The sequence below is a fragment of the Vidua macroura genome, chromosome Z (genome assembly GCF_024509145.1).
Source record: "Vidua macroura isolate BioBank_ID:100142 chromosome Z, ASM2450914v1, whole genome shotgun sequence".
NCBI classification, from domain to species: domain Eukaryota; kingdom Metazoa; phylum Chordata; class Aves; order Passeriformes; family Viduidae; genus Vidua; species Vidua macroura.
In genome coordinates, this window is record NC_071611.1 from 29,043,558 (window position 1) to 29,069,331 (window position 25,774).

General features: G+C 38.7%; 1 protein-coding gene across 1 annotated transcript in view; it reads right to left on the minus strand.

Annotated features, from left to right (window-relative positions):
- MAST4 (microtubule associated serine/threonine kinase family member 4) overlaps positions 1 to 25,774 on the minus strand; it is a 292,007-nt gene that overhangs the window by 188,223 nt on the left and 78,010 nt on the right. Inside the window, exon 3 of the mRNA XM_054002715.1 lies at positions 19,803 to 19,924. Coding sequence (XP_053858690.1) covers positions 19,803 to 19,924 — 122 coding nt within the window. The remainder of the gene's footprint in view (positions 1 to 19,802; positions 19,925 to 25,774) is intronic.

Sequence of the window (25,774 nt, forward strand, 5' to 3'; positions counted from 1 at the left end):
CTAAATGGATTAGAGCAGGTTTAAGAGAAGGAAATCCGGTTTCACTATGAAGATATACCTCTTGAAACTTATATATCTTTTAAAAGCTGTCATATGCAGTCTCAACCTGCAGCAGAGATTCTCCCTCCTACCTGGCTACCAATTGACAGAAAATATTTAAGATAGAAGGACTGACTAAAGTTACTTTTTTATGTAAGTCACTCACTTTCCACAGGCAACTGTTATCATACAAGAAGTTAAAGAAAAGTTAATGGATTCTTTAAAAGGCCCAAGAGAATTTCAGGAGTTCTGTATGCTACATAACAAAATGTGCTACAGATTCTACTTCTATACCTCTAACAGAAACTGTCGCACTGGATCAGCACCAAGTTGAAAGCACTGATCAAAAAGGGTATCTTACTAAAAAGTTCAGAACTGTGCAAGTTCAGTGCATGTTAAATGCTTTATGGGGGTTTGTATTACTTAAGAATAACGATCCCAAATGTATGGAGACTTTCCTTTTCACCCTCCTTCCATTGAAATTGCAGATGTGGAGGAAAACAAAAGAAAGGAAGTACATTCATCGCTGAGAGCTACTTGAGCAAAGGGGCTTTCTGAACAATGGGCCGTAATGATGTAGTTTGAGGTGGTGCTCTATTTTGGTGAAACATTAAAAAAGTAACTACACCGTTTATTCGGCTGTAGTCATATATTCTTTATTAATATACTTTCTGTCAACAGATATAAGTATGCACATTTTAATTATGTGAGTGACTTATGCATTATCCTAGAAGGGTATATGGTTCGAGTCTTGGGTTTAAACAGCATACGGTACCAACATTGTGTCATAACCCTCCCTCTATCTGGGATACGGGGGTTTCCAGAGTTTAGGGACGCCAGCGGAAAAGTCAGCCCAAAGCCGCCCGGGAAAGGAAGACGTGCCCGCTCCGGCGTTCAACAAAGTGCGCCGCGGCCGCCCGGAGCTCCGAGTAGCGCCAAACTTTCACCCCACCGGTAATGCCCGGCCCGGAGCGCGGCTGGCGGGGAGAACCACAACGCCGCCGCCGCTCCCGTCTCCCCGCGAAGCGCCCGAGCACGGGCTGCACCGCCGGCTCCGCAGACAAGCCCGCCGCCCGCCCCCGCGCCGGGCAACCCGGCCGCCGCGCCCCGCCCGCCCACAGGTGTCCCCCCGCCGCCGTGCCCGCCGCCACCGCGCCCCGCCGCAGGTGAGGAGGGCAACTTCCCAACTGCGGGGAGCGCGGACCGCCCCGCGGGCGCGACGCCGCGCCGCGCCCCGCCCCTACCTGCAGCCCGCGCCTCCGCAGGATGCCCGGCTCATCCATGCCGGAGCTCCGCCGCCCTCACGCCGCGCGGCGCCGCCTGGCCATGCCGGACCGCCCGGACCCCGCTCCGCATCCCCGCAGCTGCCGAGCGCTGACATCACGCCCGCGCCCATTGGCGCCGCCGCCGCACGTGACCGCGCGAGGTGCGCGCCGCGGCAACTTCGGCGCGCAGTCCGGCGGCCGCTCCCGCAGCGCCCGCGCCTCCGCCGCGCCCCCGCTGCCATTCGGGCCACCCGGGGCAGCAGAGCCATGAGGAACTTGCAGGATGGAACTGGAGTAGTGCTATAACGGCACCGCGTTAAGAAGCCGCGCCCCACTGGATTCCCATGCGGAGAACCCTCGGAGAGAGGACGGATTGTCTCAGGGTGCAGGCACCGCGGCCAGCAGGTCCGGCTGTGACCTTGGGCTTGTCGCCCGAGGGCCTCTCATCAGCTCAGCTGACCCGACTGGTGGAAGGAAAACTCGTCTCCATCAAAAACTATGTGCTAGATCCTTAAAGGTTATGTCTGAAAGCACAGATTTTAAGGAGCAAAACGGCAGTGGGAGTTTTCACATCTGCCAAGCTGCTGATTAAACAGATCACTGATTTCCCGCCCCCCCCTGCCACCCCCCGCAAAGGCTGTCAACATACTATTAGCTATTCACCCATTAACAACCTAAGATGAGGCAATGACAATCACACCCTTAAATCTAGTATGAAAAAGAAATATTGATTTCCTGTCATATTGCATCATTTTGAGAAGTAGTCCATGTACATTCCATAACAGTAAAACCTGCCAGGGGCAAAGGCATTTAGAACAAAAAAAATGAAGGTCTGCTGAAAGGATAACGCTGAGAGTAAAAGCTTATCTGAAGAACAGGGAAAGAACAGGCTGCTGTATTCCCTGCCCCCAGCTCTAAACTCTTCTTCATATGACTGAAATGCATTAACATTATTGTTTTACACTCATTACAATTAAAAAATATATAATTTCTGCTATTAAGCTAGATTTCTCTGATACTTCCAACTGTATTATTCTAAAAAGCAGTCATTTTTTATCTAAATTACATGGTGACATTAACTGAACATGTTTCCTCTTCCCTGTCCCTCCATCTCTCCAGCTCCAAATGCATCCATCACATTTGGTCAATGGCTTAAAACTAAGCCATCACAGACTTCAGTTACAGGATTAGAGCAGTACGAAAGGAGATGCTCATACTGACCAAAACTTCAGTTCCACAGGAGGGAGACAAGGAAAATCAAACACACTGATAGACTTACAAATCTGTAGGCCAGAAGGGGATATACCTTCCTCTGTAACAAACGCTACTCATCCGTCCTGAATTCATTTTCCAAGAGTAGCATCTCTTCAAGCAGCATGCTGACCCTAGTGAAAACTTTTTTGCTTTACAGAATCAAATTGAAAAGTGACTACATCTCCTCACCTGCTTGAAACAAAGGGAAAAAATGTTAGATTATCTCCTATGGGATCAACCCAATATTCCTGTTTTCCCTTTTCCATTTCAAAATGTCATCTTCCTTCTTCTTATAACACTTTCAAACTTTATCCCAATCATTCGCATCCATGTTGTCCTCACATAGGATCTCTTCTGTGTTCCTGTTTCCAAAAACAACACAGGCAAATGAATGACAATCTAAATGCTTCCAGTAAGAAGCATGTAACAGCATTACAAAACTTAATTAACCAAAGACTGTCAAGTTTCAAGGGTGAGAGGTAAAACCTTACCATTTGTCTCTCATGACACACTGCAAGGCTGTTTGCATTTTTACACCCAATCTTTATAGATATTGCACAAGTTTTATTTTAATCACTGAAATACAATATCTCCCAATGCTCTATTTAGCAGTTCCTTTAAAGGTAAGTAATACTGAAGTGTAGTTTGCTTGAGTCCAACCATCATTTCAGCCTGTGTATTTAACTGTGTATGTATGAATTAAAAGTACTCTGTGCCATCTAGCTCAGAGGTCATTACTGGAACAACAGCATAAGAAAGTCGTACTGTCAAGTAATGTGTCACTGACAGGCACAGAAAGAAGAAGTCCACAACCTAACAAAATACCTCAAGTATCACATAAGCTAGAATTTCATAGCAGGACAATTTACAGAAAGCATTATAGGCAGACAAAGCACAGATGTACATGCATGAAGAAACTATCCAACTACAGACTCTTAAGCGTAACGTATTTTGCAATATGCTGAAGGTCATTGGTACAGCTACCTAGGTAACAGTGGAAGGCAGAAGAATGAAACAAAAAGAAGACTGCCTTCCAGTAGAAGATGACATAAATCCCAAACAGAAGAGTATAAAACTATCTTTCAGTGAAACATGCATTCAACTATCAGTTCTAGAAGTGTCATTTTCCTAGGCTTGTGCTGCATTTTATAAAGATGTATTGGAAGGAACTGAAAGGCAGATGTTTGCACATAAGAAGGAAAGCATCCACTGAATTTTTTCACAATTTATTAGTGTAGCTATTGCCTCTTTAGTTGTTGCCGGAAGTGCATCTTCATGTTTAAAAATGTATATAGCGTAGTTTTTTCTGAAGGTTTTTATTATTTTCAGATGATTATTTCAGTTATATTCACCATCAAAACCATGGCAGGTAAAATTGTGGTATCTAAGAATTTGTGTCTTAGAAGAAGAATCCATGCTCTTTAAAACATTTTAATATAATTATCCTTATATTTATATATACGAAATACAGCAAAATGCCTCACATATTCTTTCACATCACTTGTAGCAGAAAGACTCAGTTCAGTTGTACATGCACCACAAAATAAAACATGTACAGTTGTCCTGGATTAGGGCAAATTTGGAAGAAAACCTCCAAAAGAGGCCCCCGCCCAAGAAAGCCCTCCCCCACAACCAGTTTGGGAAAATTTCCTCAGAGAGAAGTGGAAAAAACCTGTTTATTTAACAGGCAAAGCACTCCCCAGCACACAAAATGAACAATACCAGATGACAAACTAATTTGCCGCTCTAAAGAGATGACAAAGTCAGAAAGTCTGTCTGGTGGGTGGTGTCTCTGTTTTCAGTCCCTCCGGCGCTGGGAAAGGCTGCTGCTGCCCACAGTAGGTCCTGGTGGGCCACAAAGTGCGAGCTCTCCGTGTTTCCCCAGGTCCCAGTCCGGAGCAGGTTTGAATGGATCCAAGAACAGGGAAAGAAAAACAGTCCAGGGAAAACTTGGACTGCCTCAGCTAGCTAAACTAACTAAAAAGCAAAGGAGCGCGGTGTTCTGCCCCGTCATGCCCAGACAACACAGTGGAGTTCTGGGTTCCAGCAGAATGTGGAGCAGTGAGTGCAGGCTGATAACAAACTCCGTGCTTCTTCTTCTGCCCGCCTTCACTCTCAGAGCCAGCCTTGAAGGCACAGAATGTAATATCCAGCATAAACAGAACAGACAACTGGGGATACGAGCATCATAACATCATCCTAGGACACAGTGTATGAAAAAAACTTCCCATCAGGGAAGGCAAAATTATTTTAGGACAACAGTAATCAATCTCCAATTTTGCCAAAAATTTTTCTCTCCTATAAATGAAGCATTTGACCTGATTAAATGTGAAGGATGTTTCAGAATTAATTTAGACACATACTCCTAAGCCCATGTTTATTTAAAGCTGCAAAGAAACATGGTAGAAGATAATTTTCAGGACAATTACATAAATCTAGTAAGTTTTTATCTTCATTCAACTGCCATTTTTTTGCATTAATCATACAGTTTCACTTTAAAAATATTACTGATTGACAAAACAAGAAAATTTAGAAATCACTGTAATTACTGAAATCAGCCAATCAACCAGATAAAACCTAAGCATGCAAAACTATGTATGAATATGTAACTAGAGTTTTACAATGCAGATTTAATTTAAATCTAATTTTAAGCATACACATATCCCATGTGTGGCTGCCACTCTCATACTACACACAGTGGTAGCACATGATAAATCATATTAATTATGCACCATGAAAAAACTCCTTTGTACTCTGTCAATAAAATCTATCTCTGTCAGAGCTGTTTCCTATACCTTAAATACTCTACTGCATCCAGTCACCATCACTGAGTTTTAAAAATAATTATTTTCTTCCTAAGTGTGAGAATTCATATGCTTAGAATAGATAACAAGCAATGAAATAATTGCCTTATATTCTGATAACTTGCTACCCAAAATAACAGGAATTTTTTTCCAGCACAGGTAAAAAGAGAGCTTTTCATCATATTTTTGTCCACTGATAAGCTATTCAACTAACTTACTAGAAAAATTAAACTATTTCAACTGCCATCATTTCAGGAAGGTAAGTGGACAAACTACAACTACAGATACCTGGAAATTATTAACATTAATTCTTATGCAGCCTTTTTCTAAGCTGCGTTAGAGATGAGAGAACAATTAGAGTATACCATAGCATGTTCCACTGGATGTTGTAGTTACAATGGTTTGAAACAAACTCCTGCAAACACTGCTTTTGTGGTTTTGAATGGAGAGCAGCCCCACAGTAATGGACCTGGGGTTCTGGTCCATGGCAACTTGAACATGGACCACATGGTCCAGCAGTGCCCTGGCAGTGCCCTGGCAGCCAGGAGGGCCACCAGTGTCCTGTGGCGCATCAGGGACAGCATCACAGCCAGGCAAAGAAGGGGATTGTCCTGCTCTGCTCTGGGGCAGCCTCACCTCGAGTGCTGGGGGCAGCTCTGGGTGCCACAGTATCAAAAAGACAAAAAGCCATTAGAGAGTGTCCAAAGGAGGGCAACAAAGATGGTGAAGGGTCTGGAGGGAAAGCCAGAGTACCTGAGGTCACTTGGTCTGTTCAGCCTGAAGAAGAGGAGACTGAGAAGAGTCTACAACATCCTCACAAGAGGAAGCAGAGGGACAAGTACTGATCTCTTCAGTTTCATGACCAGTGACAGAACTTGAGGAAAAGGCATGAAGCTGTCAGGGAGGGTTTAGGTTGGATATTAGAAAAAGTTTCTTCACCCAGAGGGTGGCTGGGCACTGGAACAGTCTCCCCAGGGAAGTGGTCACAGCACCAGCCTGACAGACTTCAATAAGTATTTGGACAATGCACTCAGGCACAGGGTGTGACTCTTGGAGTGTCCTGCACAAGACCAGCAGTTGGATTCAATTATCATTGTGTGTCCCTTCCCAGCCAGATTATTCTGTGCTTCTGTAGTAGTTTAAAGAATAAACTGTCAAGGGAAGACAACATTACAGTTCCACAAAGGAGTTCAAGGTTATTTTTCTGAATGGTCATAAAAGAAATTGAGCCACCTTTATGTTCCACACCAAAACAATCATTCTCTGCATATGATTAAGAAATAATCTAGATAACATTCCTGTTCTGTAGTATTCTGAGAACAGTTTCAGTTCCTAAAGGAATTTTACACTGAGTATTTTACACTGAATTTCAAACACGCTATGCAAACACAGTACATTTTTTTTTCTATTACATACACACAAAAAAGCCTCTAAAAGCATCACCCAGAAGTTTTCAACTGTCCCATACATATATATCCACACCAAACCATCCTACTGTCACTCCACAATGCTTTGGGGAAAAGGGATTTCATTAGAATCTTAATGGATACCAGGTCATCATCACAGGATGCCACAGAAGCATGAAAGCAAAAGCATGTGTGGTGCTGGGAGATGGAAGATGAGCATATATATTTTTTAATCAATCTGATAGAAGTGAAGCAAAAGGGAAGTGAAACAAAATGAAGATCACCTTTAAAGAATTTTATACAGATCAACATCTAGCCATCTTAAGTATGTAAAAAACTTATAGTATCACTCTGTACTTTTTACACAACCCGAGTTTTCTTTAATGCAATGTTTTTAATGCTATCTGAGGAGAAAAGGGTTATGGAAACAATTCTTTCCATGTGCCTCTTGTTCCTTCAAGTTCTGGAAGCTCTGTTATCTGTGAACTGTCACTGAAATTGGCTACAGCATCAGAAGTAAGACATTTCATCAAAATTAGCAGCAAAAATTGACAGACCAACATTTAACACCATCACAGAGATAAGGGACACTGAAACCCGCCCAAAGCCACAGATACCTTCTCAGTCTGTACATCTAGACTAGAAAACAGAACTGTAGCTCTGCAATATATTTTTCAAGAATTTTCTCAAACAACCACTGTTGTTTCAGTATTAACAGGAAAGTGTATTTAAGATACTCGGTCAGTGCAGGAATATAGGCCAGCTTTATCACAAACTACTTGAATGGGGTAATGAAAATCCACCACTCAGTTTTCATTATTTATTTTCCAAGACTTTATTTACCCATAGAACCTATGCAGTGATATCATATGAAGTTGCATATTACTTTAAGAAATTGAGAAAGCAATTCTCGCACTTTAGAGTGTTAGGAGCTAAAGTTGCCTTGTCTAAATTTGAGGTTGATAGAGCAAATTTATTAATAATTATTAAATTACATTGAAATTCTGAGAAACTAATGAATTTAACAGAATCAAGTTACATCCCCAACATCATAATCAACTACTAACAAGGTCCAGTAATTCATATACAATTTTAGACACTGCAAGTAATACATATTTTTACTATTTAAAGTGGAAAAGTTACAGTATTTCATATATACATATACATATATACATATATAGCCATTTATGTTCCTGTATACATCTGCCTTATGTCCCTTCTGAGGGCCTAGAAAAAGTACAGAATAAATGTTCCATGTGAAACCAACAGCTCCCTTTCAGGGTGCAACTTGCTAACTCACCATTTCCCAGAAGAAAACAGACATGCTCCACCAGCCAAATGTTTTCAAGGCACCTCTGAGTCCCCAGCTACAGCACTGAGAAGGCATTGCTAGCCTGACAATAAAACCATGAGTTCTCACCAGTTCTTTCCTCTGTCCTCCTTCAGCATTACAATCCTACCCACACACACGAAGTGCATTACTCTCTTTTACACTCTTCTATGCTTCAGAAGTAAAGACTTTAGGGCAATAATCACTGCATGGATTGATAGAGCATCATTTAATTTGTGTTTCACTTCACCACATTACACCAACACACATTCAGGTAAGCCAGACTGGCTTCCTGAGTGTCCAAGATGCACCAACTACCAGGTCCAGCAATGCATTAAGAGACAGTTTATTATTCTTACTGCATATTACTAAGTATACAGATCACAAGCAGGGAAAATTTGAGATTCCTCAGTTAGCAAAACTCTAATTCTCTTCTTCTAGAGCTGATAAACCTCACAAGTTGCAAACCGCAGCAGATGGTTACACTTACGCAACAATTTATTACACATAAGGAAGTAGGGTTGATTGCTGCTGTTTCTTAATAAAAGAAAATATTACTGATTCTGTTACTTGTATTTTAAGGTTCTTGAAAATAAAGTACTTTACCCCATGAAAGCATGCGTACCGTGCCAACAGTCAGCATTACACACGTAGGCATGGACACATTCCATGGAGAGCATAGGTACACGCTGCGTCTTCTCGCCACCTGCTGGACAAAATCCTACTTGCACCAACTTGTTTCAGGGTTCACCACTCATTCGGATGGCTAAGTTACCTCAGGTAATCAATCCCTTATGATAATATTAGAAGAAAAATAACTGTTGCAGAAGAAAACAAAATGTTCAAATAAGTTACTTAAAGAAGTTAATAAATTCCTCTTTCAGTGACAGAACACACAGAAGACGGTTCACAACAGACATGTCAGCTTAATCCATTTTGCTTTTTCCATAAAATACTGTTTCTTCCTCCATCAAAAGGCATAGCTATATCATCAATTAAAAAAAGGCAGTCAGCCCCCCAATTCTCTACATCTTCCATAATTACACAATAACATAAAAGAAATTTCTTTCTGAAAAGACAGGCACATTGTGAGTACAGTCTGAATCTCTCATGTGTCACCTTCCAACAAGAACTGAGATACACATATAATGTTATCGCTTTTTTCAAAACTTGCTGAACTATTTGTCTCAGTATCTTCCCAAAGAAAGCCTAACATCAAACATACAGAAGCTACACCATTTTTAATCTTAGAATTTGAAGTGCCACACATATAGCTATGTTTTCAGAGAACAAATAAAAATCCCTCTGAGTTGAGACTTTTCTAACAATCAGCTCAGTGGAATATTTCACATTCTGTAAATGGAAAAGGAACCAAATTCTTAAAAAAAAAAAAAAAAAGAAAAAAAACAAAAACACCACAACCTCATGGCAAAATAGTAATAGCAATTACATTCAGAATAATCCCTGTTAGACATTTAAGAGTTTGATTCTCAAGTGAAATCAGTAGTAGGCAAGCTCCACTCCAACCAAAATTATCAAACTTTGGCAAGGTTAAGTTCTTGTTTTGAGATCACTCTGAACAGTGATGCATTCAGTCTCCTTTATTTTGATGTCCCATTTTCCTTTTTAGAAGCATTTAATCTAACACTTACAATAATGCAGTGTTTTCTCAATGAGATAATGTATTAATGTACTTTCTCTTAAGGACACATAATTTTTCTTAATGTGTTTTGGCTGTTTCTTCTACTATAAGACTCAATACTTTCCACTGTATGTGGTCCAGCTGCTTCACAAAAACACTCTCCTTCATAAGAGATCAATGGTTAAGCCTTTCAACATTCAAATTAATTCAGAATATAGTTTACCTTGCTGAAGTCTTAAGTCCCTATGGATAGAAATTCCATTACAAATCAGCAAAATAAGGAAGTCTGGAATAAAAGGGAACATTCTCCTAATGATTGCTAGTTGCAATCCCATATTTAATAGGTGGAGGACATATAACAAGCACACCAAAAAGATTTATTCACAGTTACAGCTTTCTGGAAAAGCAACTTCATGCTAGGAATGTTTGTTCAGGATATGCTCTTACTAGAAAGAAAAATTTTTATGAGAATAATGAAATACACTGAGATCCATCTCCACTTCACTGTAAGCTAATTCTCTTACTTAACTTGATTTTTTTCTCCCTCAATTACAGCAGGCAATCTCATAATTCAACTTTGTTTCTTACCACCTTCATCCTAACAGATCACAAAAGAAATCTGTGATCAGCCAAGCGTATATTATTACTATTAAATTATTCCATGCTTACAAAGCCAACCATCATTTCTGGATTTAACTGACCAAATACTGAGTATTTTCCATTGTACCACATAATCGCAGCTATTCCACAATGATCAAGAGGTTAAATGCATCCATGAGAGAGTAGCAGTTAACCAATCTCCTATTACATCTCCCTATTATATCTTTAGGTCAAGTGACATTAGGTCAGCTTGAGCACTTACCTAGTTTCTTAATCTCTGCAACACCATGAAAGAAAATGCTTAATAGATGCAATGATTAAAAATCTGATAGAATTGGATAGAGACATATGCACCACAATTGGGCGTACTGTGATTAAAAAAAAAAAACAACCCAAAACAAAACAAAAAAAAAAACAAAAAAAAAAACAAAAAAAAAAAAACAAAAACAAAAAAAAAAAAAACAAGCAGTACTTTCAAGCTTTACTGAGATGGCAACAGAGTTGATGCTAAAAATCATCAGTCCATTGTGGCAGGGTACAGAAGAGGTAAGCAAATGCAATGACCATTTCACACCAGTGAAGCTAGAACAATTTAAATCACCGTTTATCAGAACAAGGGAGAGACTGCAAGAATACTAACAGGTATGGTAAAAAATATTGAAGTCCACATTCCCACCTGCCTCCACAGGACAAAAGTGCATTTTACAGTAACACATTTGGTGTTACATGAATGTACAAGAAAGTCTGACTAAAAACCAGAGTTACAAATACCCAGCAGCATGTGTCAAAGCCAACTGTAGTGGTAAACCCACTTAAAGTTTCAGGTCAGTAAACAGCAGTTGCTTTTAAACCTAAAACTGTAAGAGATAAGAAATAGCAATGCACCATCCAACACAAAAGTACTCTGTTGTGTGTTTCAGAAAAATTCTTGCTAGATATCTTTGCTTTGTGGAACTTAAAAAAAAAAAAAAATCAATGAGGAAGAACATTTATTCCCACCAGAGATCTGGAAAAACTACATTTCCCCACTTTGCTCCAGTGCCTGTAAGTCAGCAGTGTCATTCAATTCAGTTTGAGTCTCTTTGTTTTGAGAGTGACAGCTATCATCAGAACCATGGGAGTACTTCAGATTGAGGAATGAGAGATACTGTTTCCAAACTGTCTGCTTCCATCCCCTGCTATATTACAGTCATTTGCGAGTACCACAGGCATGAGAACATGTCAGCTTACAGGAAGGAAAATAAAGATGTTACTTCACCAATCTAGAATGCTATCCTATTTAGTCATCGTTTAACATAAGGATGCTGCTCCACAGCAAAAAAAAAATTAACAGAAAGGAATGTGTCTCATCAGCTTCCAAACAGAAGCCAAACTATTTTAGGCCAAACTTTACTAGGAAGTTCAAAGAATTTTAATATTTGCATTTTTGTCAACTGAAACTGCCAAAACAGGGATCAAGTTTTCTATAGCAATAGCAGCACTAGGAATAATTTTTAGCATTGTAAAAACTTTAAGTCTCTTAACAATATAGAGTATCACTATTAAAATTCAGGTCAGTGGAACAGCATCTTGTCCTCTACCCCATTTTTTTTTTTAATTAATCAACCTATTCTAATTATGAATGAGTACCAAATTCCTAAGACTGCTAAGAACAGTCAAAGAAATTGTAATTGCCTTATAAGAACACCAAACAACACCCTAACCTACTACACTCACCCACACCACACAGGGAACTCTCAGTTTGAGGTTACCAACACCTCTCACTTCAGATCCTGAATGCTGACCCAAGTATAGACAGCAGTTTTCCTACACTCATCACATTATTCCCCATACCCACTTTATCTCAGTTTATTTTGAAGACAGAGCTGTGATTGTAATTAGTTTAAGCTTCCATTACGTACTTCTGACACTGGAAATCAGACCAATCAAATTAGATTCATACATGAGCGCACAACTCCTCAAGCAAAGAAATATCTCCTTGCAACTTGTTTACTATTTTGTCATTAAATGTTACAAACCGTAAATGTATCACTGTTTCAATTAATATGCTAACTAACAGAAAATGAATTCGCAGTAGTCTGCTTTTTGTGACCAGAGGGAACAGAAGATAGTATGGAACAGGAGACAGCATTATGGTTAAATTTTCCTCAATCCTTCCAAATGCCAGTAATTTTTCCAGTTTCTTCCTGCTCTTCATGTCCTTTATAACCTCTTGATCCCCCTTCCATTTCCACACCTATAAATCTTTTAAGGAGTTGCAGAACCTTTTGATCTAAGGCCAAAAAAGTTCATCACTATATTCTTGAGTTTTATCCCTTGTTAATCACAGATTATAATTTTGTGCAGTTATCCTCTAAGTAAAGTCCAACAACAAGCCAAGAAAGTTTTATTCCCAGAAAGGCATCTAAACTTCAAACACTATACATGATTACACATTGATTTCTTCTGGTCATATAGTTTACTGCAAAGTATCACTACTCCTTTGTCTCTCATGTGGCCAGTTCTACCTGGGCGAAAAGTTCACAGCCTCACTTTGGTAACACTTCCCACTTTTCCCACTTTCTAAGTCATACTGGCAACACAATTCTAGATGACATTTTATGATAACCATCACTAACACCACACTCAGACAACTCAAACATTACATCAGACAAGAATAAGCCCTTATTCAGAGCCACTACTAACATACAATCAGAAGCTACAGTTCATCACCTCTGATGAACTATGATGCACTGTGATGCACTATATTTAACCTAGCTTACATGATCTCAACTGTGTGAGTTCTACACAAGAAGAACAAAGACATCCTCAGCCGACAAAAATTTTAACAGCCCTAGATTCTTGATTATCTAAAACTAGAAACTGGTCCCAGTGAGCCTTTTCACCATTCATGGTAAGTCTCACATGAAGGAAGAAGACTCTTATATGGGACATCTGGAAAACAGTAGCATGGTACTCATGCAAAATAGGGATGTATTACTTAGCTCCTACATGTATTTGTTCTCTCCTCATAGTATATCATTAACAGGATACAGAAGAGGGTTATACCTACATTCAGCTCTAATAAACTGTGCAACATCTCCTTTCATTTCTCTCTCATGCTCAGTACATCCTGACAGCTGGAAGCTAGCTGAGGCAGATGGGAAGTGACCTACTTCACCACAAAGGGGGTATTTTTGAAAAACACACTACATATGCATATGCATAGGACTTTTTAACCTAGGTTAGTCTTCTCTGAGAGATTATTATTTTACCTACTTTTTCCATTATTCTTTAACTAATGAAAATTTGCAGCACAAGCTGTGTTCTCTGAGAAATCACAGGCTCTCTCTGGGAGAAATGTCAACCCCAGCCATGACCATATCTGTATTTTATCCACACCCAAGAAAAAGCAAGAAAAGAAAAAGAATTAATAAAGCCAGTAGTTTTAATCAGATGACTTAGGAAAGGATTCAGTATCTAGAATTCTGTCAAGCAGCTACATCTACAGTTTTGTTCTATATTCAAGTACACCATGACTATTTTGAAAACAATGATAGAGACAATGATAGAGATACATTTGTATTTATGGAAGAGAATACCCAGTCAGCAACTTCTTGCATCAGCCTGTCAAAGTATTATAGTTTCACAACTCTGGACCAGGTCTACTCCAGCCTTTTGCTGTGTACAAATACAAAACATATAGGCACATCTTAGATCTATCCACTGGATTAGAACTGCAATTAAGTATTTGTTAAAAGGCAAATACAGACAAAGAAATATGAATGAAAATACATATTCATGGGTAAGGAATTAATGGAATAAAATACACAAGGGAGAACATCTAGTCTTAAAAGTTAGAAGCAACTGAAGCACAGAAAACCTGCTATCATTGCTTGACAATTTTAGCATTTCATAGGAATAAAACGTCACATTTTAAAAAGATTTTTTGTAATTACTCTTAGATGTTAAGCTTATTTTAAGTTAAATAAGAATATGATTTTCAACTTTATACAGGGGTTTAGCATTCAAGCAACTTCCTCAGTTCAGACTCTGTTTCTGAAGTCTAGCTAACTATTTTGGGGAGATTAGAGATAACAAACCAAGATTAGCTACTTTGGCAATTTATGTTATATAGTTTTTGTGCTTCTCACAAGTGCCATCCTTGTACTTGCGCTGCATTAACTGTCAGACTATTAATTACCTGCTCACACTCAAGCATTGAAAACCTGAATCCCTGGACAGAAGGAACTAAAACTTAAAGCAACCCAAGTTTCAGATGCAGTTCCTTTTGCTTTCAAGGAAGTTTACTTAAAAAGAAGTTCAGCTACACCTGATATTCATCATATAAAACTGAACACAGACAATTAGTGATTTGAAAAATTTCCTACAATTACAAATAAAACATTTAAATAGAAGTCTTTTTTTAAATTACGTAGGTTGGCGAAGCACAATTGATACTGTCATTCGCTTATCTAACCAATTAGTACTTCTAAAGAATGTATTTTATTTGTTAGCTATCATTTATTATCTATGCTGTAATTTTGCAGCTTCTCAGACAACAAATGGCTGTCTTACATCTTACACACAAAAGGGTGTTGGCATGCTGTTTGAATACGTGTAATTACTGGTAGTTAAGTTCTAATTAGCATAATTAGTTTTGAAACAGTTCTCATAATAACCGTCAACATTATGTCAATTTAGCTGAAGTTAATGGCATATTTAACAAAGACACACTTACTCATTTTCTGTATTATACTATTTAAAAGAGAGGAAGAGGCAAAACTCTTTCTGAAGAAGTAGAACTGTTTTTTATGTTTTTTCCTTTCAGCAATCCAACTTATAAACAAGTACTTTATATAATTAGCCCCCTCCAGTTTCCATATGACCATTCTTACAAATTAACACTGATAAAATGGTAATAAAAAGCAACTGAAGTACAGATGTTTGCAAATTCAGTCTTCTGTTGTTTTGGGGAAGGCAGTATGCAGGGGGATGCCTGGTTTGGAAGGGGGAAGAAATCAAGAGGTAAATCCTGTAAAATTCAAAGTAAGTAGTATGCTAAAAAGTAGCAAATGTTTCCAGCCATACCTAGACAAAACATCCCTTCACTGCTTAGCAGGAAAGGGCATAAAGCATTCACAAAGGCCAGTTTTATTGCTTTTGTCTAGTTTTGACATTACTAGAAATTATTTCCAAGTACTAAAAGATGATCCATTATTAAACTAATAGTAATTTCATTGACATCTTTCACATTTCCATGAAGAAACCATATGTTTTTCAGAGTCTAATTTACTTCATGGTGTATACTCATCTCACACAACAGAAGCACTAGCCAACTTAAGCTCAATACTTGCCATAAAGCTGAAATCACACATCCAGTCTTGACTGAATTTAAAAGCCAAGTGCACCACAATCTATATGTTTAATTTGAGGATCTTTGTTATAGTGTATTTCTATTATGTGACTATTTCACAGAGCAAGTTACCATAATGTATTCTTGAAATATGCTGTCCCAGAAAGCTCTCTGGACTGACAGAAACCTTTCTTGTGGCACAAAGGATTTTTCTTTTATTAATATAAAACAGATAAACAAAATGAAAAACTTCCTGCTCCTTAAAGCAAGAGATTACTATTTTTTTTAATTAGGAAAAAAACACCATACAGCCAAACAAGCAATAAATCAATAAAACTCATAACAGGAGTTTGACAGTAAGCCATGACAAAGCCAAATATGAAAAAAACTTTCCCAATTAATTTGTGCAAATTCATTTCCTTTCATGTACACATTTATCATTATGTATCATAGACACTTTATGTTTAGGTTTCCATTGCATTTATATAGGAAGCTAAGTAGAAAATGTTAAAATCAATAATTTCATTCAATCTGTGTCCCACAATATACCTTTATGCCTAAAAAACAGTAATTAATTGCTCAATTTCAGACTTGTTATCATAACTTTAAGCATATCAGCTTATTACAATGAGAATTTAATAAAACTGCATTTATTTCTATTTATTTTGAAGCATTTTCCAAAAATTCTTCTCACAGTAATAAATGGAAAAGTCAAAACAGTAAGTTTACAAACAATATTTGAAAATACTTATGGAGTGGTAGAGGGGACTGGTAGAGAACAGGTGAATGACCCCTAAACTTTGGACACTGAATGAGGTAGCAACTTTATGTTATCTCCCAATCCATCCTACCCTGAAAAGATGCCTGAAGTCGAGTGAGATGACTGGCAGCCTACAGTGCAAGGAATCAGATAAACTAGCTCTACCACAGTTTTCCTACACTCCTGCAAAACTCAGCATTGAGATGCACACTGAATCACCTTCCAGGAGCACCTATTACTGACCGTGGAGAGGAAGAGACTGACCAGAACGACATGACCTATAAAAACATCCCTAAAGCAGAACCACTCCTCAACTCAGCTTTCCTTTTCTATTCAGTGCTGAAGACATTCCACATCATTTTCTTAATGTTTTTAAGTCCACACTAATTCTCTGTGAAGACTCACATTGTCTGTTTCACCACCACAGAATCTGTCTGTCATGGACAGTTCGAAATGCTCATAACAGAAATTTAAAAGTAGCACGACTACGACTTAGCTACCTCTGAATAGAGGGGCGACCCCATTGCAGTCACAACTTCCTCGTGAGGGGAAGAGGACAAGTAGGCATTGATCTCTTAGCTCTGGTGAGCAGTGACAGGACCTGAGGGAATGGCCTGAAGTTGCAACAGGGGAGGTTTAGGTTGGATATTAGGAAAAGTTTCTTCACCCAGAAAATGGCTGGGCACTGAACAGGCTCCCCAGGGAAGTGATCACAGCACCAGCCTGACAGAGTTCAAGAAGTATTTGGACAATGCTCTCAGGCACATGGTGTGATTTATGAGGTTGTTCTCTGCAGGGCCAAGAGCTGGACTTTATGATCCTTTTGAGTCCCCTCCAACTCAGATTATTCTGTGATTCTGTGAATTAAGGGTCCACATCAAATCCAATACACTACCCACTAATCACAAAATCAGCCTCCTATACATCTTTAAACCAGTTCTGCAGGTCTACACAGAAACCGTATTTTTAATTTATAGTCCAACTGCCTATACTATAGGAGTGAATCATGCATAGGTATTGAACTCTACCTAAAGCAACACCTGCAGCCCATTTTTAATCAATATTCTGTAAAAAAAAAAAGCTATCATTTCCCACAGAAAAGTTTTACACCTGTGAACCAGTGAGAGATTTTGAGATTTTTTAATAAATTATTGACAGAACAAGAAAAAGAATTACTTTTTTTATACCCTGTTTGCAATTGCACTAAACACTACCATGTATCTTTGACCTGTTCACTTGTCATTCTTGTCTAGATTGGCTCATAATCACTACTCAGTCAGATCCAGACCAGCTGAGTATCAACTCAAGTGAGAATAGCTAGTTCTAGTAAAAGAACTAATAACAGGTTAATTATTTTTCAGATGAGCGAGACAATACATTTAAAGTCATTTCAACTCAGGCTGTGAACAGCTATATGAAAATTCTTCATAAAAATCTCTTCTACATAAGGGTAAACTCTCTCCTAGGTATGATTAAAAGCTCCAATTACTACAATCTAACAATAGGCTTCCCAAATTCAACTCTGCCAAATCACAGAATCAAGGGGAAAAGAAAAGTATGCAAGGAAAGGGAGTGATCCCTAACTTATGGCCCCTTTTAACCCAAGACCGAAGTCCTTCAAAAGCCTGCAGCAAAGTATTTGTCAAAGGAGGCTTGAAAAGAGCTCTGCCTATTTGACACTAACATTAACCTCCTTAGAAGGCAAGTCTGATCAGCAGTTCTAGATAAAAAATAAATACTTCTGAGAAATCTGCACCTCCACCCTATGCACAATCTGCTCAGATCTGCTTAGACGGTTCTTGCCTGCTTTTGCACCAGCATGAAAGAAACTGCAGTCAGGCACAGATAAAAGATGTAGAGAGACAGGAAGGAAGAAGTCTGTGGCAGACAGATATGCCATAAAACTATATAGGTGATGAGTTAAAGGACCTTAAGGAAGCAAGGCTCACTGAATTTTTCATTAGTCTATTTTTTATGACCATTTAAAGTGCTTATTGTCAAAATAGTGCTGTATCTTCCTCTAGTTTAAGCATCACAGCAAAACAAAACCACAGTATTGCTAGCAGCATGCCCCCTAATAGCTGTGCAGATGGAAACAGACCATCAAACAGCAACACAGCCCTTTTTAAATTCAATTAATTTGGAAGAAATATTTTTTATTCTCAAATATAGAAAAGAAGAAAAAATGTGTATTTAATGCAATTTGAATGCATTTCTGACCATTCATCTATTTTCCTTTTCATTTTAATTATACATAATCCAAATACTTCATTCACAATTAACACAATACATAGGTTGACACTTAATTCCCTGGAAAATATTAGGGATCAAAGCACAGAATTTCCAATAGAATGAAGTGTTTGCAGCAAGTGTGGAGTCCAAAAAGCCATATCTGACCTAAAGAGCCATAAACAGCACCACCACTACCAAGCAAGATGACAAGCAGAACAAGCAAAATCCAGAATTAGATTTGTAAGTGAAGATTTGTGGCATTTGAAGTGAAATGCTACTTCAGACAGATCATGGAAAAAAAAGTCATCTATCAGTATCATACGAAAAAGTGTCATGGTGATATCTGTTCAATATTAGCTGACCATAGCTGCCTTCAGCCTGAATACTGTGTCTAAAAAATCCAAAACAAATCACAAAATAAGCTTCCCCTAGAAAGCAGATACAGATCAACAAAGTTTTAATGACCACTAAAGGCAAGAGAGGCAAAGCATTAATAAATTTTTTTCTTTCTTTATACAAGTAACATATTACCACAACTCTTTGAAGAAAAGTATAGGCTAGTACACAGAGCCCTGCCTTAAACTTCAACACTTCTTAAGATATTAATATACAGAAACACAAAGCAGTAAAACAGATGCTTGAAACCAAAAAGCTGACAGTTCAAGTGTATGATGCATCTCTGCCCCTTTCTCTTCCCTTATACTTTTATCCAAAAGACTTCATTAAACACTTGCTTCACACATCTATCTCCTCATGAGGACTAAGTACTTCCAGAAGTGAAAACAGACATTGATAGAAAAGAATGCTCAGGAGAAAGGACAGTTGCCGTGTATAGCATGCCCTTTTTTTAAGAAAAGAAACCATTTAAATGCAAGCATTAATGCAACATTCAGCTCAGGCTTTATGCAAAATCCAGTAACCCAATTCAGAGTTACAGCTACCATAAATGTTATTCAGCTGCACTCAACATATTAAGTAATGTTGTGTAGGCATGCATTAGGTACTTCAAAAATGCAGTGTAAGGAGGAGAGATTGGTCTGGAAATAGATTCTGGTTTGATCCCCATCCTCCCACCAACAGACGTAGAGATAAAATTTTTTTGGTACATTTCTAGCCTTGAAAAGTAGTTACTCACCAAACTAGCAGTGAGTGAAGGTGCTGACTGTCCAAATGTTTGGTAGCGCATCCGAACAAGATTAGTGGTTTCTATAGGTTGCCACAGCTGCTGTCCAGTTGCACTGGGAAGCAAATATTTGCCTGTCAAGTTCAGAAAGAGTGAGTTAAAATATGAGAGGTTGCAGTTGAGGCAATGCAATGGACAGTTTACTGTAACACTCTTGCCACTGTGAAACATCATTCACTGCAGTCCTGACCAGAGCTGATTCCAACAGAATTCCCACCATTCACTTGGTAGTTCTTCAGATCATCCTTCCACTAGATACAATTCTGTTCTCAAAACTGTACCTTTTTCCTACATAGAAACATATTTAAAACAACAAGAGATACAAACATCTAGAATGCTAGTTCTGAAACTTAAAGCTAGTTCTAGCTAGCTAACTTCTGAAAGCTAGTCAAAAATGAAAACAAGAAAAATGTATTAAGAAACATTCCTCTATTTACCCCTTGAAGGAATAAGGTTCTGAGTCTGAGGGACAAAGTGAGATTTATTGGAATAAGACACTTACCATGTGGACAAGCACACAATTTTGTGTGCAAGGACTATTCTGCTTCTATTCCAGAATTCCTCATAATCTACCTAATACATATCACTCAGTTCCCAAGGATCTTTATCCAGTGTCCCAAGTAAGGGGAGATGACCAAGGTGCAGGTCAGCCATTCCTTAGGAGTGCTCACATGGGGCTCTCAGTGCCTGTGCTCTCTGCTCAGTTGTGTCACTTCACTGTGGGGAGGAAACCTCAAGCCCAGGGCCACACAGGGTCACAGGGCCACCCTCCCCATCACTCAATCAGGATCGTCTCACTACAGGTACTAATGAGGCAGACCACATCTCCTGCTCATGAAGCCTGAGCTACAAACTAGCAGCAAGGAGAATATTCATGGAATTGTACTAAGATGACAAGCATCTATCAATATTGTTAATTTCTGCTTACTTTCAGCCACTGCCAAGAAACAGGACAACAAGCCAGATATTGGTCTTAGCAATATGACCACTTTAAGTTCTTACTTATCTCTGCAACCTGTGCAAAAGTGAGACAATCATATTACTAAAGCCAACTGTTTTCTCTTGGAAGACCAACAAGCTGATGCAAAGCAACAATTGAGAATTTTATTTTTAATCAAATCTTAGTTTAAAAATACAATGCAAGACCTTGACTGAACAGATCAAATGAAAAACATCTCCAAACCACATGAGTTAAACATTTCTTTCCTGAAATTATTAAACCCCACCTCATTAATCTTGTCATCTCAGACAGCTATGCAGTGGCTTTGTGCGCGACCACTGACACAGGATATGTACCCTGGTAAATCGGCACAGGTTTGCCAAAAAATCAAAAGCCTCAGCTTCATACTTTTATTTTAATGGCAGATCCACTGTGAGTTGCTGAGGTCTCTGGGAAGTGACTGTCTTGGAAGCTGGAAGTTCCCAAGCAGCAGCACAGCATAGTCTTTTAACGCTTTCCAATTAGTCTTCCAAATGTGTTTTGTTCTTTGTTACATCAGTAAAGCGGAACCCATAAACATTTTTGCACCCAATTTGCTAACAGCCTGCCCAAGACTAGAAGAAAAATGTACAACAAAGCTGAAGTTTCTTGCCCATTATCTAGGGTAACATTTCCCAGAACCGGAAAACCTGAATTAATTTCCCATCTGCTCTCTCTACCTCTTTCTATCAAATTTTGGTTCCCTTTTTGCATAGGTTCCTATCATGCTCAACTAAAAGGATGTCATAAAAAGCTTAAGGCATTGATTGCAATATACACATCTTTGATATTCCATTTATGTCAATCCTCAAATATATCAGTGACATATGCAGTCAGAGAGAGCTTAATATCTATCAGTTCAAAAGGTTAATTCCTTCTCATCTGGACAGGAAAAAGAGAATTAGGAAGTGACTGCAAAAAAAAGAAGTTATACAAACCTTCTGTTTAAATAGGTATGCTTTATTTCTGTGATGCTTTCTACATAAAAAGAGGTCTATGCCTTTTCTTTCCTTCCTTTTTGACTCTATTTGTTGGACACTGGTAAGATGAAGTTCTCAGAGAAGGGTGAAATCAAACATTTCCTAGTGCTGCAATCCATAGGTTTCCAGACTTCCAGCAACATCCAGATAGCTCCAAAGAGCCATCAGCAAAATGCTTCAACGATACCTATTTTGTCAAGCAGACATACGATACGCATAACTCCTTCAGAAACTCCATATTAATCCACTCTAAAAGCCATCAAGAAAATTATATTAAATAATTTTCAACTCCATCACTGTAGCATAATATTAGGGCATTTTATCCTCATATAAATCAATATTTGAAAAGCAGTAAGTCTTCATCTGATCCTTTCAAGAAAAAGGTTCATTCTATTAAAGTTTGTTCTAAAACTGGGGAACATCATCACTCTTTGGTTAACAAGTGCACTTTCTCATAGAGTGTCGTGGTTTGGTATTCCCAACCTTAGTTTCCCAACCTTAGTTTTTCCACTAAAAAAGAAAATTGTAAGCTGCTCCCCTCCTACTCTAGTGAGACAAACAAAAGACAGAGATCAAGGATTGAGGTAAGGACATTTACTGGAAATAGCAATGAGATAAGAAAATGAACAGCAACAACACTAAACACAAAAATGTACACAACGAGAGGGTTATTTACATGCAAAAATGCTCACTGAGTCCAGGACAACAAAAAACAATGGCAGACAGACCATCTGTCTGCCACACTTTCTCCAGGATCAGAAAGAAACCCTTTTCTTTTTGGTAGCAAGAGAAAGAGACCCTTTCTCTTACCCCCCAGTAATGAGATAAGATGGTCATGAGTAACATTTGCAATTTTTAGAATTGAAGAGAAGAGAAGTAGGGGACCTCTATCAGTAGATGACACAATATCAATAGCATATGCACACAGCACAGCACATGGCAGCCCAGAACTCTTGGGCTCAACAATACAGCAAGCTCAGCCACCCTGGCAGCCAGGACTACAGCACACACCACCACACCCAGTACTGTAAAGAAAATTAACTCTGTCCTGGCCAGAACTAGGACACAGGGGGTTAAAACCAGTCTCAAAATCCACTATCAGACACTAGGCCCTTCCCAGACCGCAGTAATTTTCATTTCACATGAATCCCACTTGAGCTTCCCAAGAAAGAAGATGGAAGGCAATCATTTGCATTTAATACACAAATTAACATTGTTTTAAGTAAAATAAGCCAAAAAGGTTTAAATAACAAGACAATTTAGTCTAGGAGGAGAAAAATATATAAGAAATAAGTGTTATTCTTAATGCTTGTACTTTTTGTTGCAAATGTGCACCAGATCCAAAATATGAAGAGCTAATATTGTCTGTACCTTATCATGTGCAAGGCATTCTAACAGCCACCTTTACTATTCGTCCTTTACAGTAACCTATCTTTTACTCTGTCTTTATCTTGCTCAGACATCTGAAAGAAAGTCTAAGATATCTTGATGCAGAGGCTACAGGAGATGCAATCCTACACAACAGAATCTTGTACTAAGCCCTTTCTTGAACTGTAATATTTTGCCTGACTGACAAGAAAGCAGAGAGGATTTACTCAATACTCTATAGTCAGTATCTCCACTCTAAGAATTCACTTAATACTTCATTATTTTTCCTGCATGATTAGCATCAAGAAATATTTAAAAGAATGTTGGGGTTGTCTGTTGAAAAGATAAATTAGGCAGTAAACACTATCAAAATTGCCAGTGAAATCATGTTTGATGCTGGAATTATCCCTCTTCCCATCTTTATCCCCAACAGGAGCCTTAAAGGTACCACAGTTTTCACAAAATACTGGAATTAAGGCAAGTGGACTGTCTAGAACTCCAGTTCTTCTTTTCATAGTACACAGGCTTTTAAACACAGAAATGGCATACAAGAAATATGCTTTCTAAAGAAGCAAAATTAGCCAGGCCTTAGACAAAAAGATGGTAACAGATAAATCTCTTATCTGAGAACAGAGCTAACCTACTGCATTAAACCACTACATGACAAAACAGTCCCTGCCCAAGTGAGTTAATAATTAACTCTCCCTCAAGTCCTCCAATAATAATAAAAAAATAAAGTTAAAAATTCCCTCATACTGTCCGCTCCCCCTTTCCCTTGACATTATAGCACTCCTACACTTTTCTTGCTATAGTTTCATTCATAATTGTATGCATTTTACTGCTTTTACATTTTCTTTGATAACCTTGAATTTATACATATCCACACTTCCCCTTATTAAGTGATTTCAATGCCAGTATTATACAAAAAAATTGAGCTGAAATACATCATTATTTTCACACTGCACTCATGTCTGCCTTCAAGTTTAATGCTCCAAGGAGCTGCTTTCCTTTTAAAGTGAACTGATTCATGAGGGATTCATGAGGGACTGAGAGGAAGGCTTCCACTCCACCTCAATCCTTCCATCTTAATTCAGTATTCTGGCCCATATACAGCATATAACACTGCCAGCATCCAGACCACTGAAACACTGGTAGTAATGTTCATACCACTTTCATATGCTATTGATATTGTGTCATCCACTGATAGAGGTCCCCTACTTCTCTCCTCTTCAATTCTAAAATGGTCCTAGTTGACTTCCTCCTCTACTTCCTCTGCAGAAGCTTTGCTGGTATCTTTACCTCCCTTCCTGTGCCTGAAACAATCAGGACAGCCTGAAGTATCTACAATGGAACTAAAAGCATCACTTCCCATATCTGAATGCAATCCTTGTTAGTCCAGCACATTTGTCAAAACACATTTTGATGAAGGGTGATTTAAGTTGACTATGTCATGGCAATAATTTAGCATTATTTAATAGTATTACATCATTGTTGGTGAACATAGGCAATACATCACTGCAGCTCAGTGGCATCTTCCCCTTGAGCATGCCTCTTGTACATCTAGATTCATCTGTAATGAGTATTTGTTGAAGGTCCAAATAGAATCGTTGTTAATTCTTACTTCTATTATGTTCAGCATATTATGTTCAGCATTGCCTCTTTGTTGTATGATTTACTGTATAAGGACAAGATGACTTGTGTAAGGACAAAGAAACTAAAACCACATACACTTCCACAAAAATCAGTCACAAATCAGAAATAATAGAAAAGTTCTAAATAGAAAAGTTTTTCCTACTGCTGAAGTACTACTCTCCTTCCTCTGTCCCTCGCAAATGCATATCATAATAGGACAGCTGAGAATTACTAAATGAGCTGAAATCTAATACCTAGAAATCTTCCATTTTCAATTAGAATTTAGAAATAACTTTGTCTCTGATAATTAAGCAATTGCATATGATTAAGAAAATGTTTTGGCATCCAAGTAAGATTTTACCTTTACAAAAGTGCTTAGGACAGTGTAGATTGCACTGCTAAAAAGTCTGATTTGTAACCAGTCAAAATGCAAAAATAAATACAGAGAAAGCATCTTTAAAGTTTTTGATAGAAGTATTTTTTGTTGAAATAGTAGAAGCAGTTTTCTATTACACTACTGTCGTGGGGACAGGACATTTTCATGCTCATTATCCCAATCGTGGTTTCTGCTCCCTGTTCTCAGTTTGTTTTGTCTGCCTTCCCCCCTCCCCGGCTGGCTGCTGGCTTGCTGCTTAGCTTGCTTGCTGCTCTTGCTTGCTGCTGGCTGCCTGCTTTGCTGGCTCTATTTTCCTCTCTTTTTTCTCTGCTTTTCGCTGGCTTGCTTTTTTGCCATTTTTTTTTCCTTTTCCCCGGTTTCCGTTGTTCCCTTCCCCCCCCCCCCCCCGAAGACATCGGACCTACTCCGGGCAGGAGCTCCCCCGGGGTCTGCGAAAGAAGCTCCGTACCCTCTGCGGCGAAGAGAGATACAGCTCAACCCCCTTGGACTGGTGAAAACATCTGTGGTCATCTTGGGCTATTTCTCTTGTGCTGGGGAGTGTTTTTTGTTGTGCCTTAATAAACAAGTT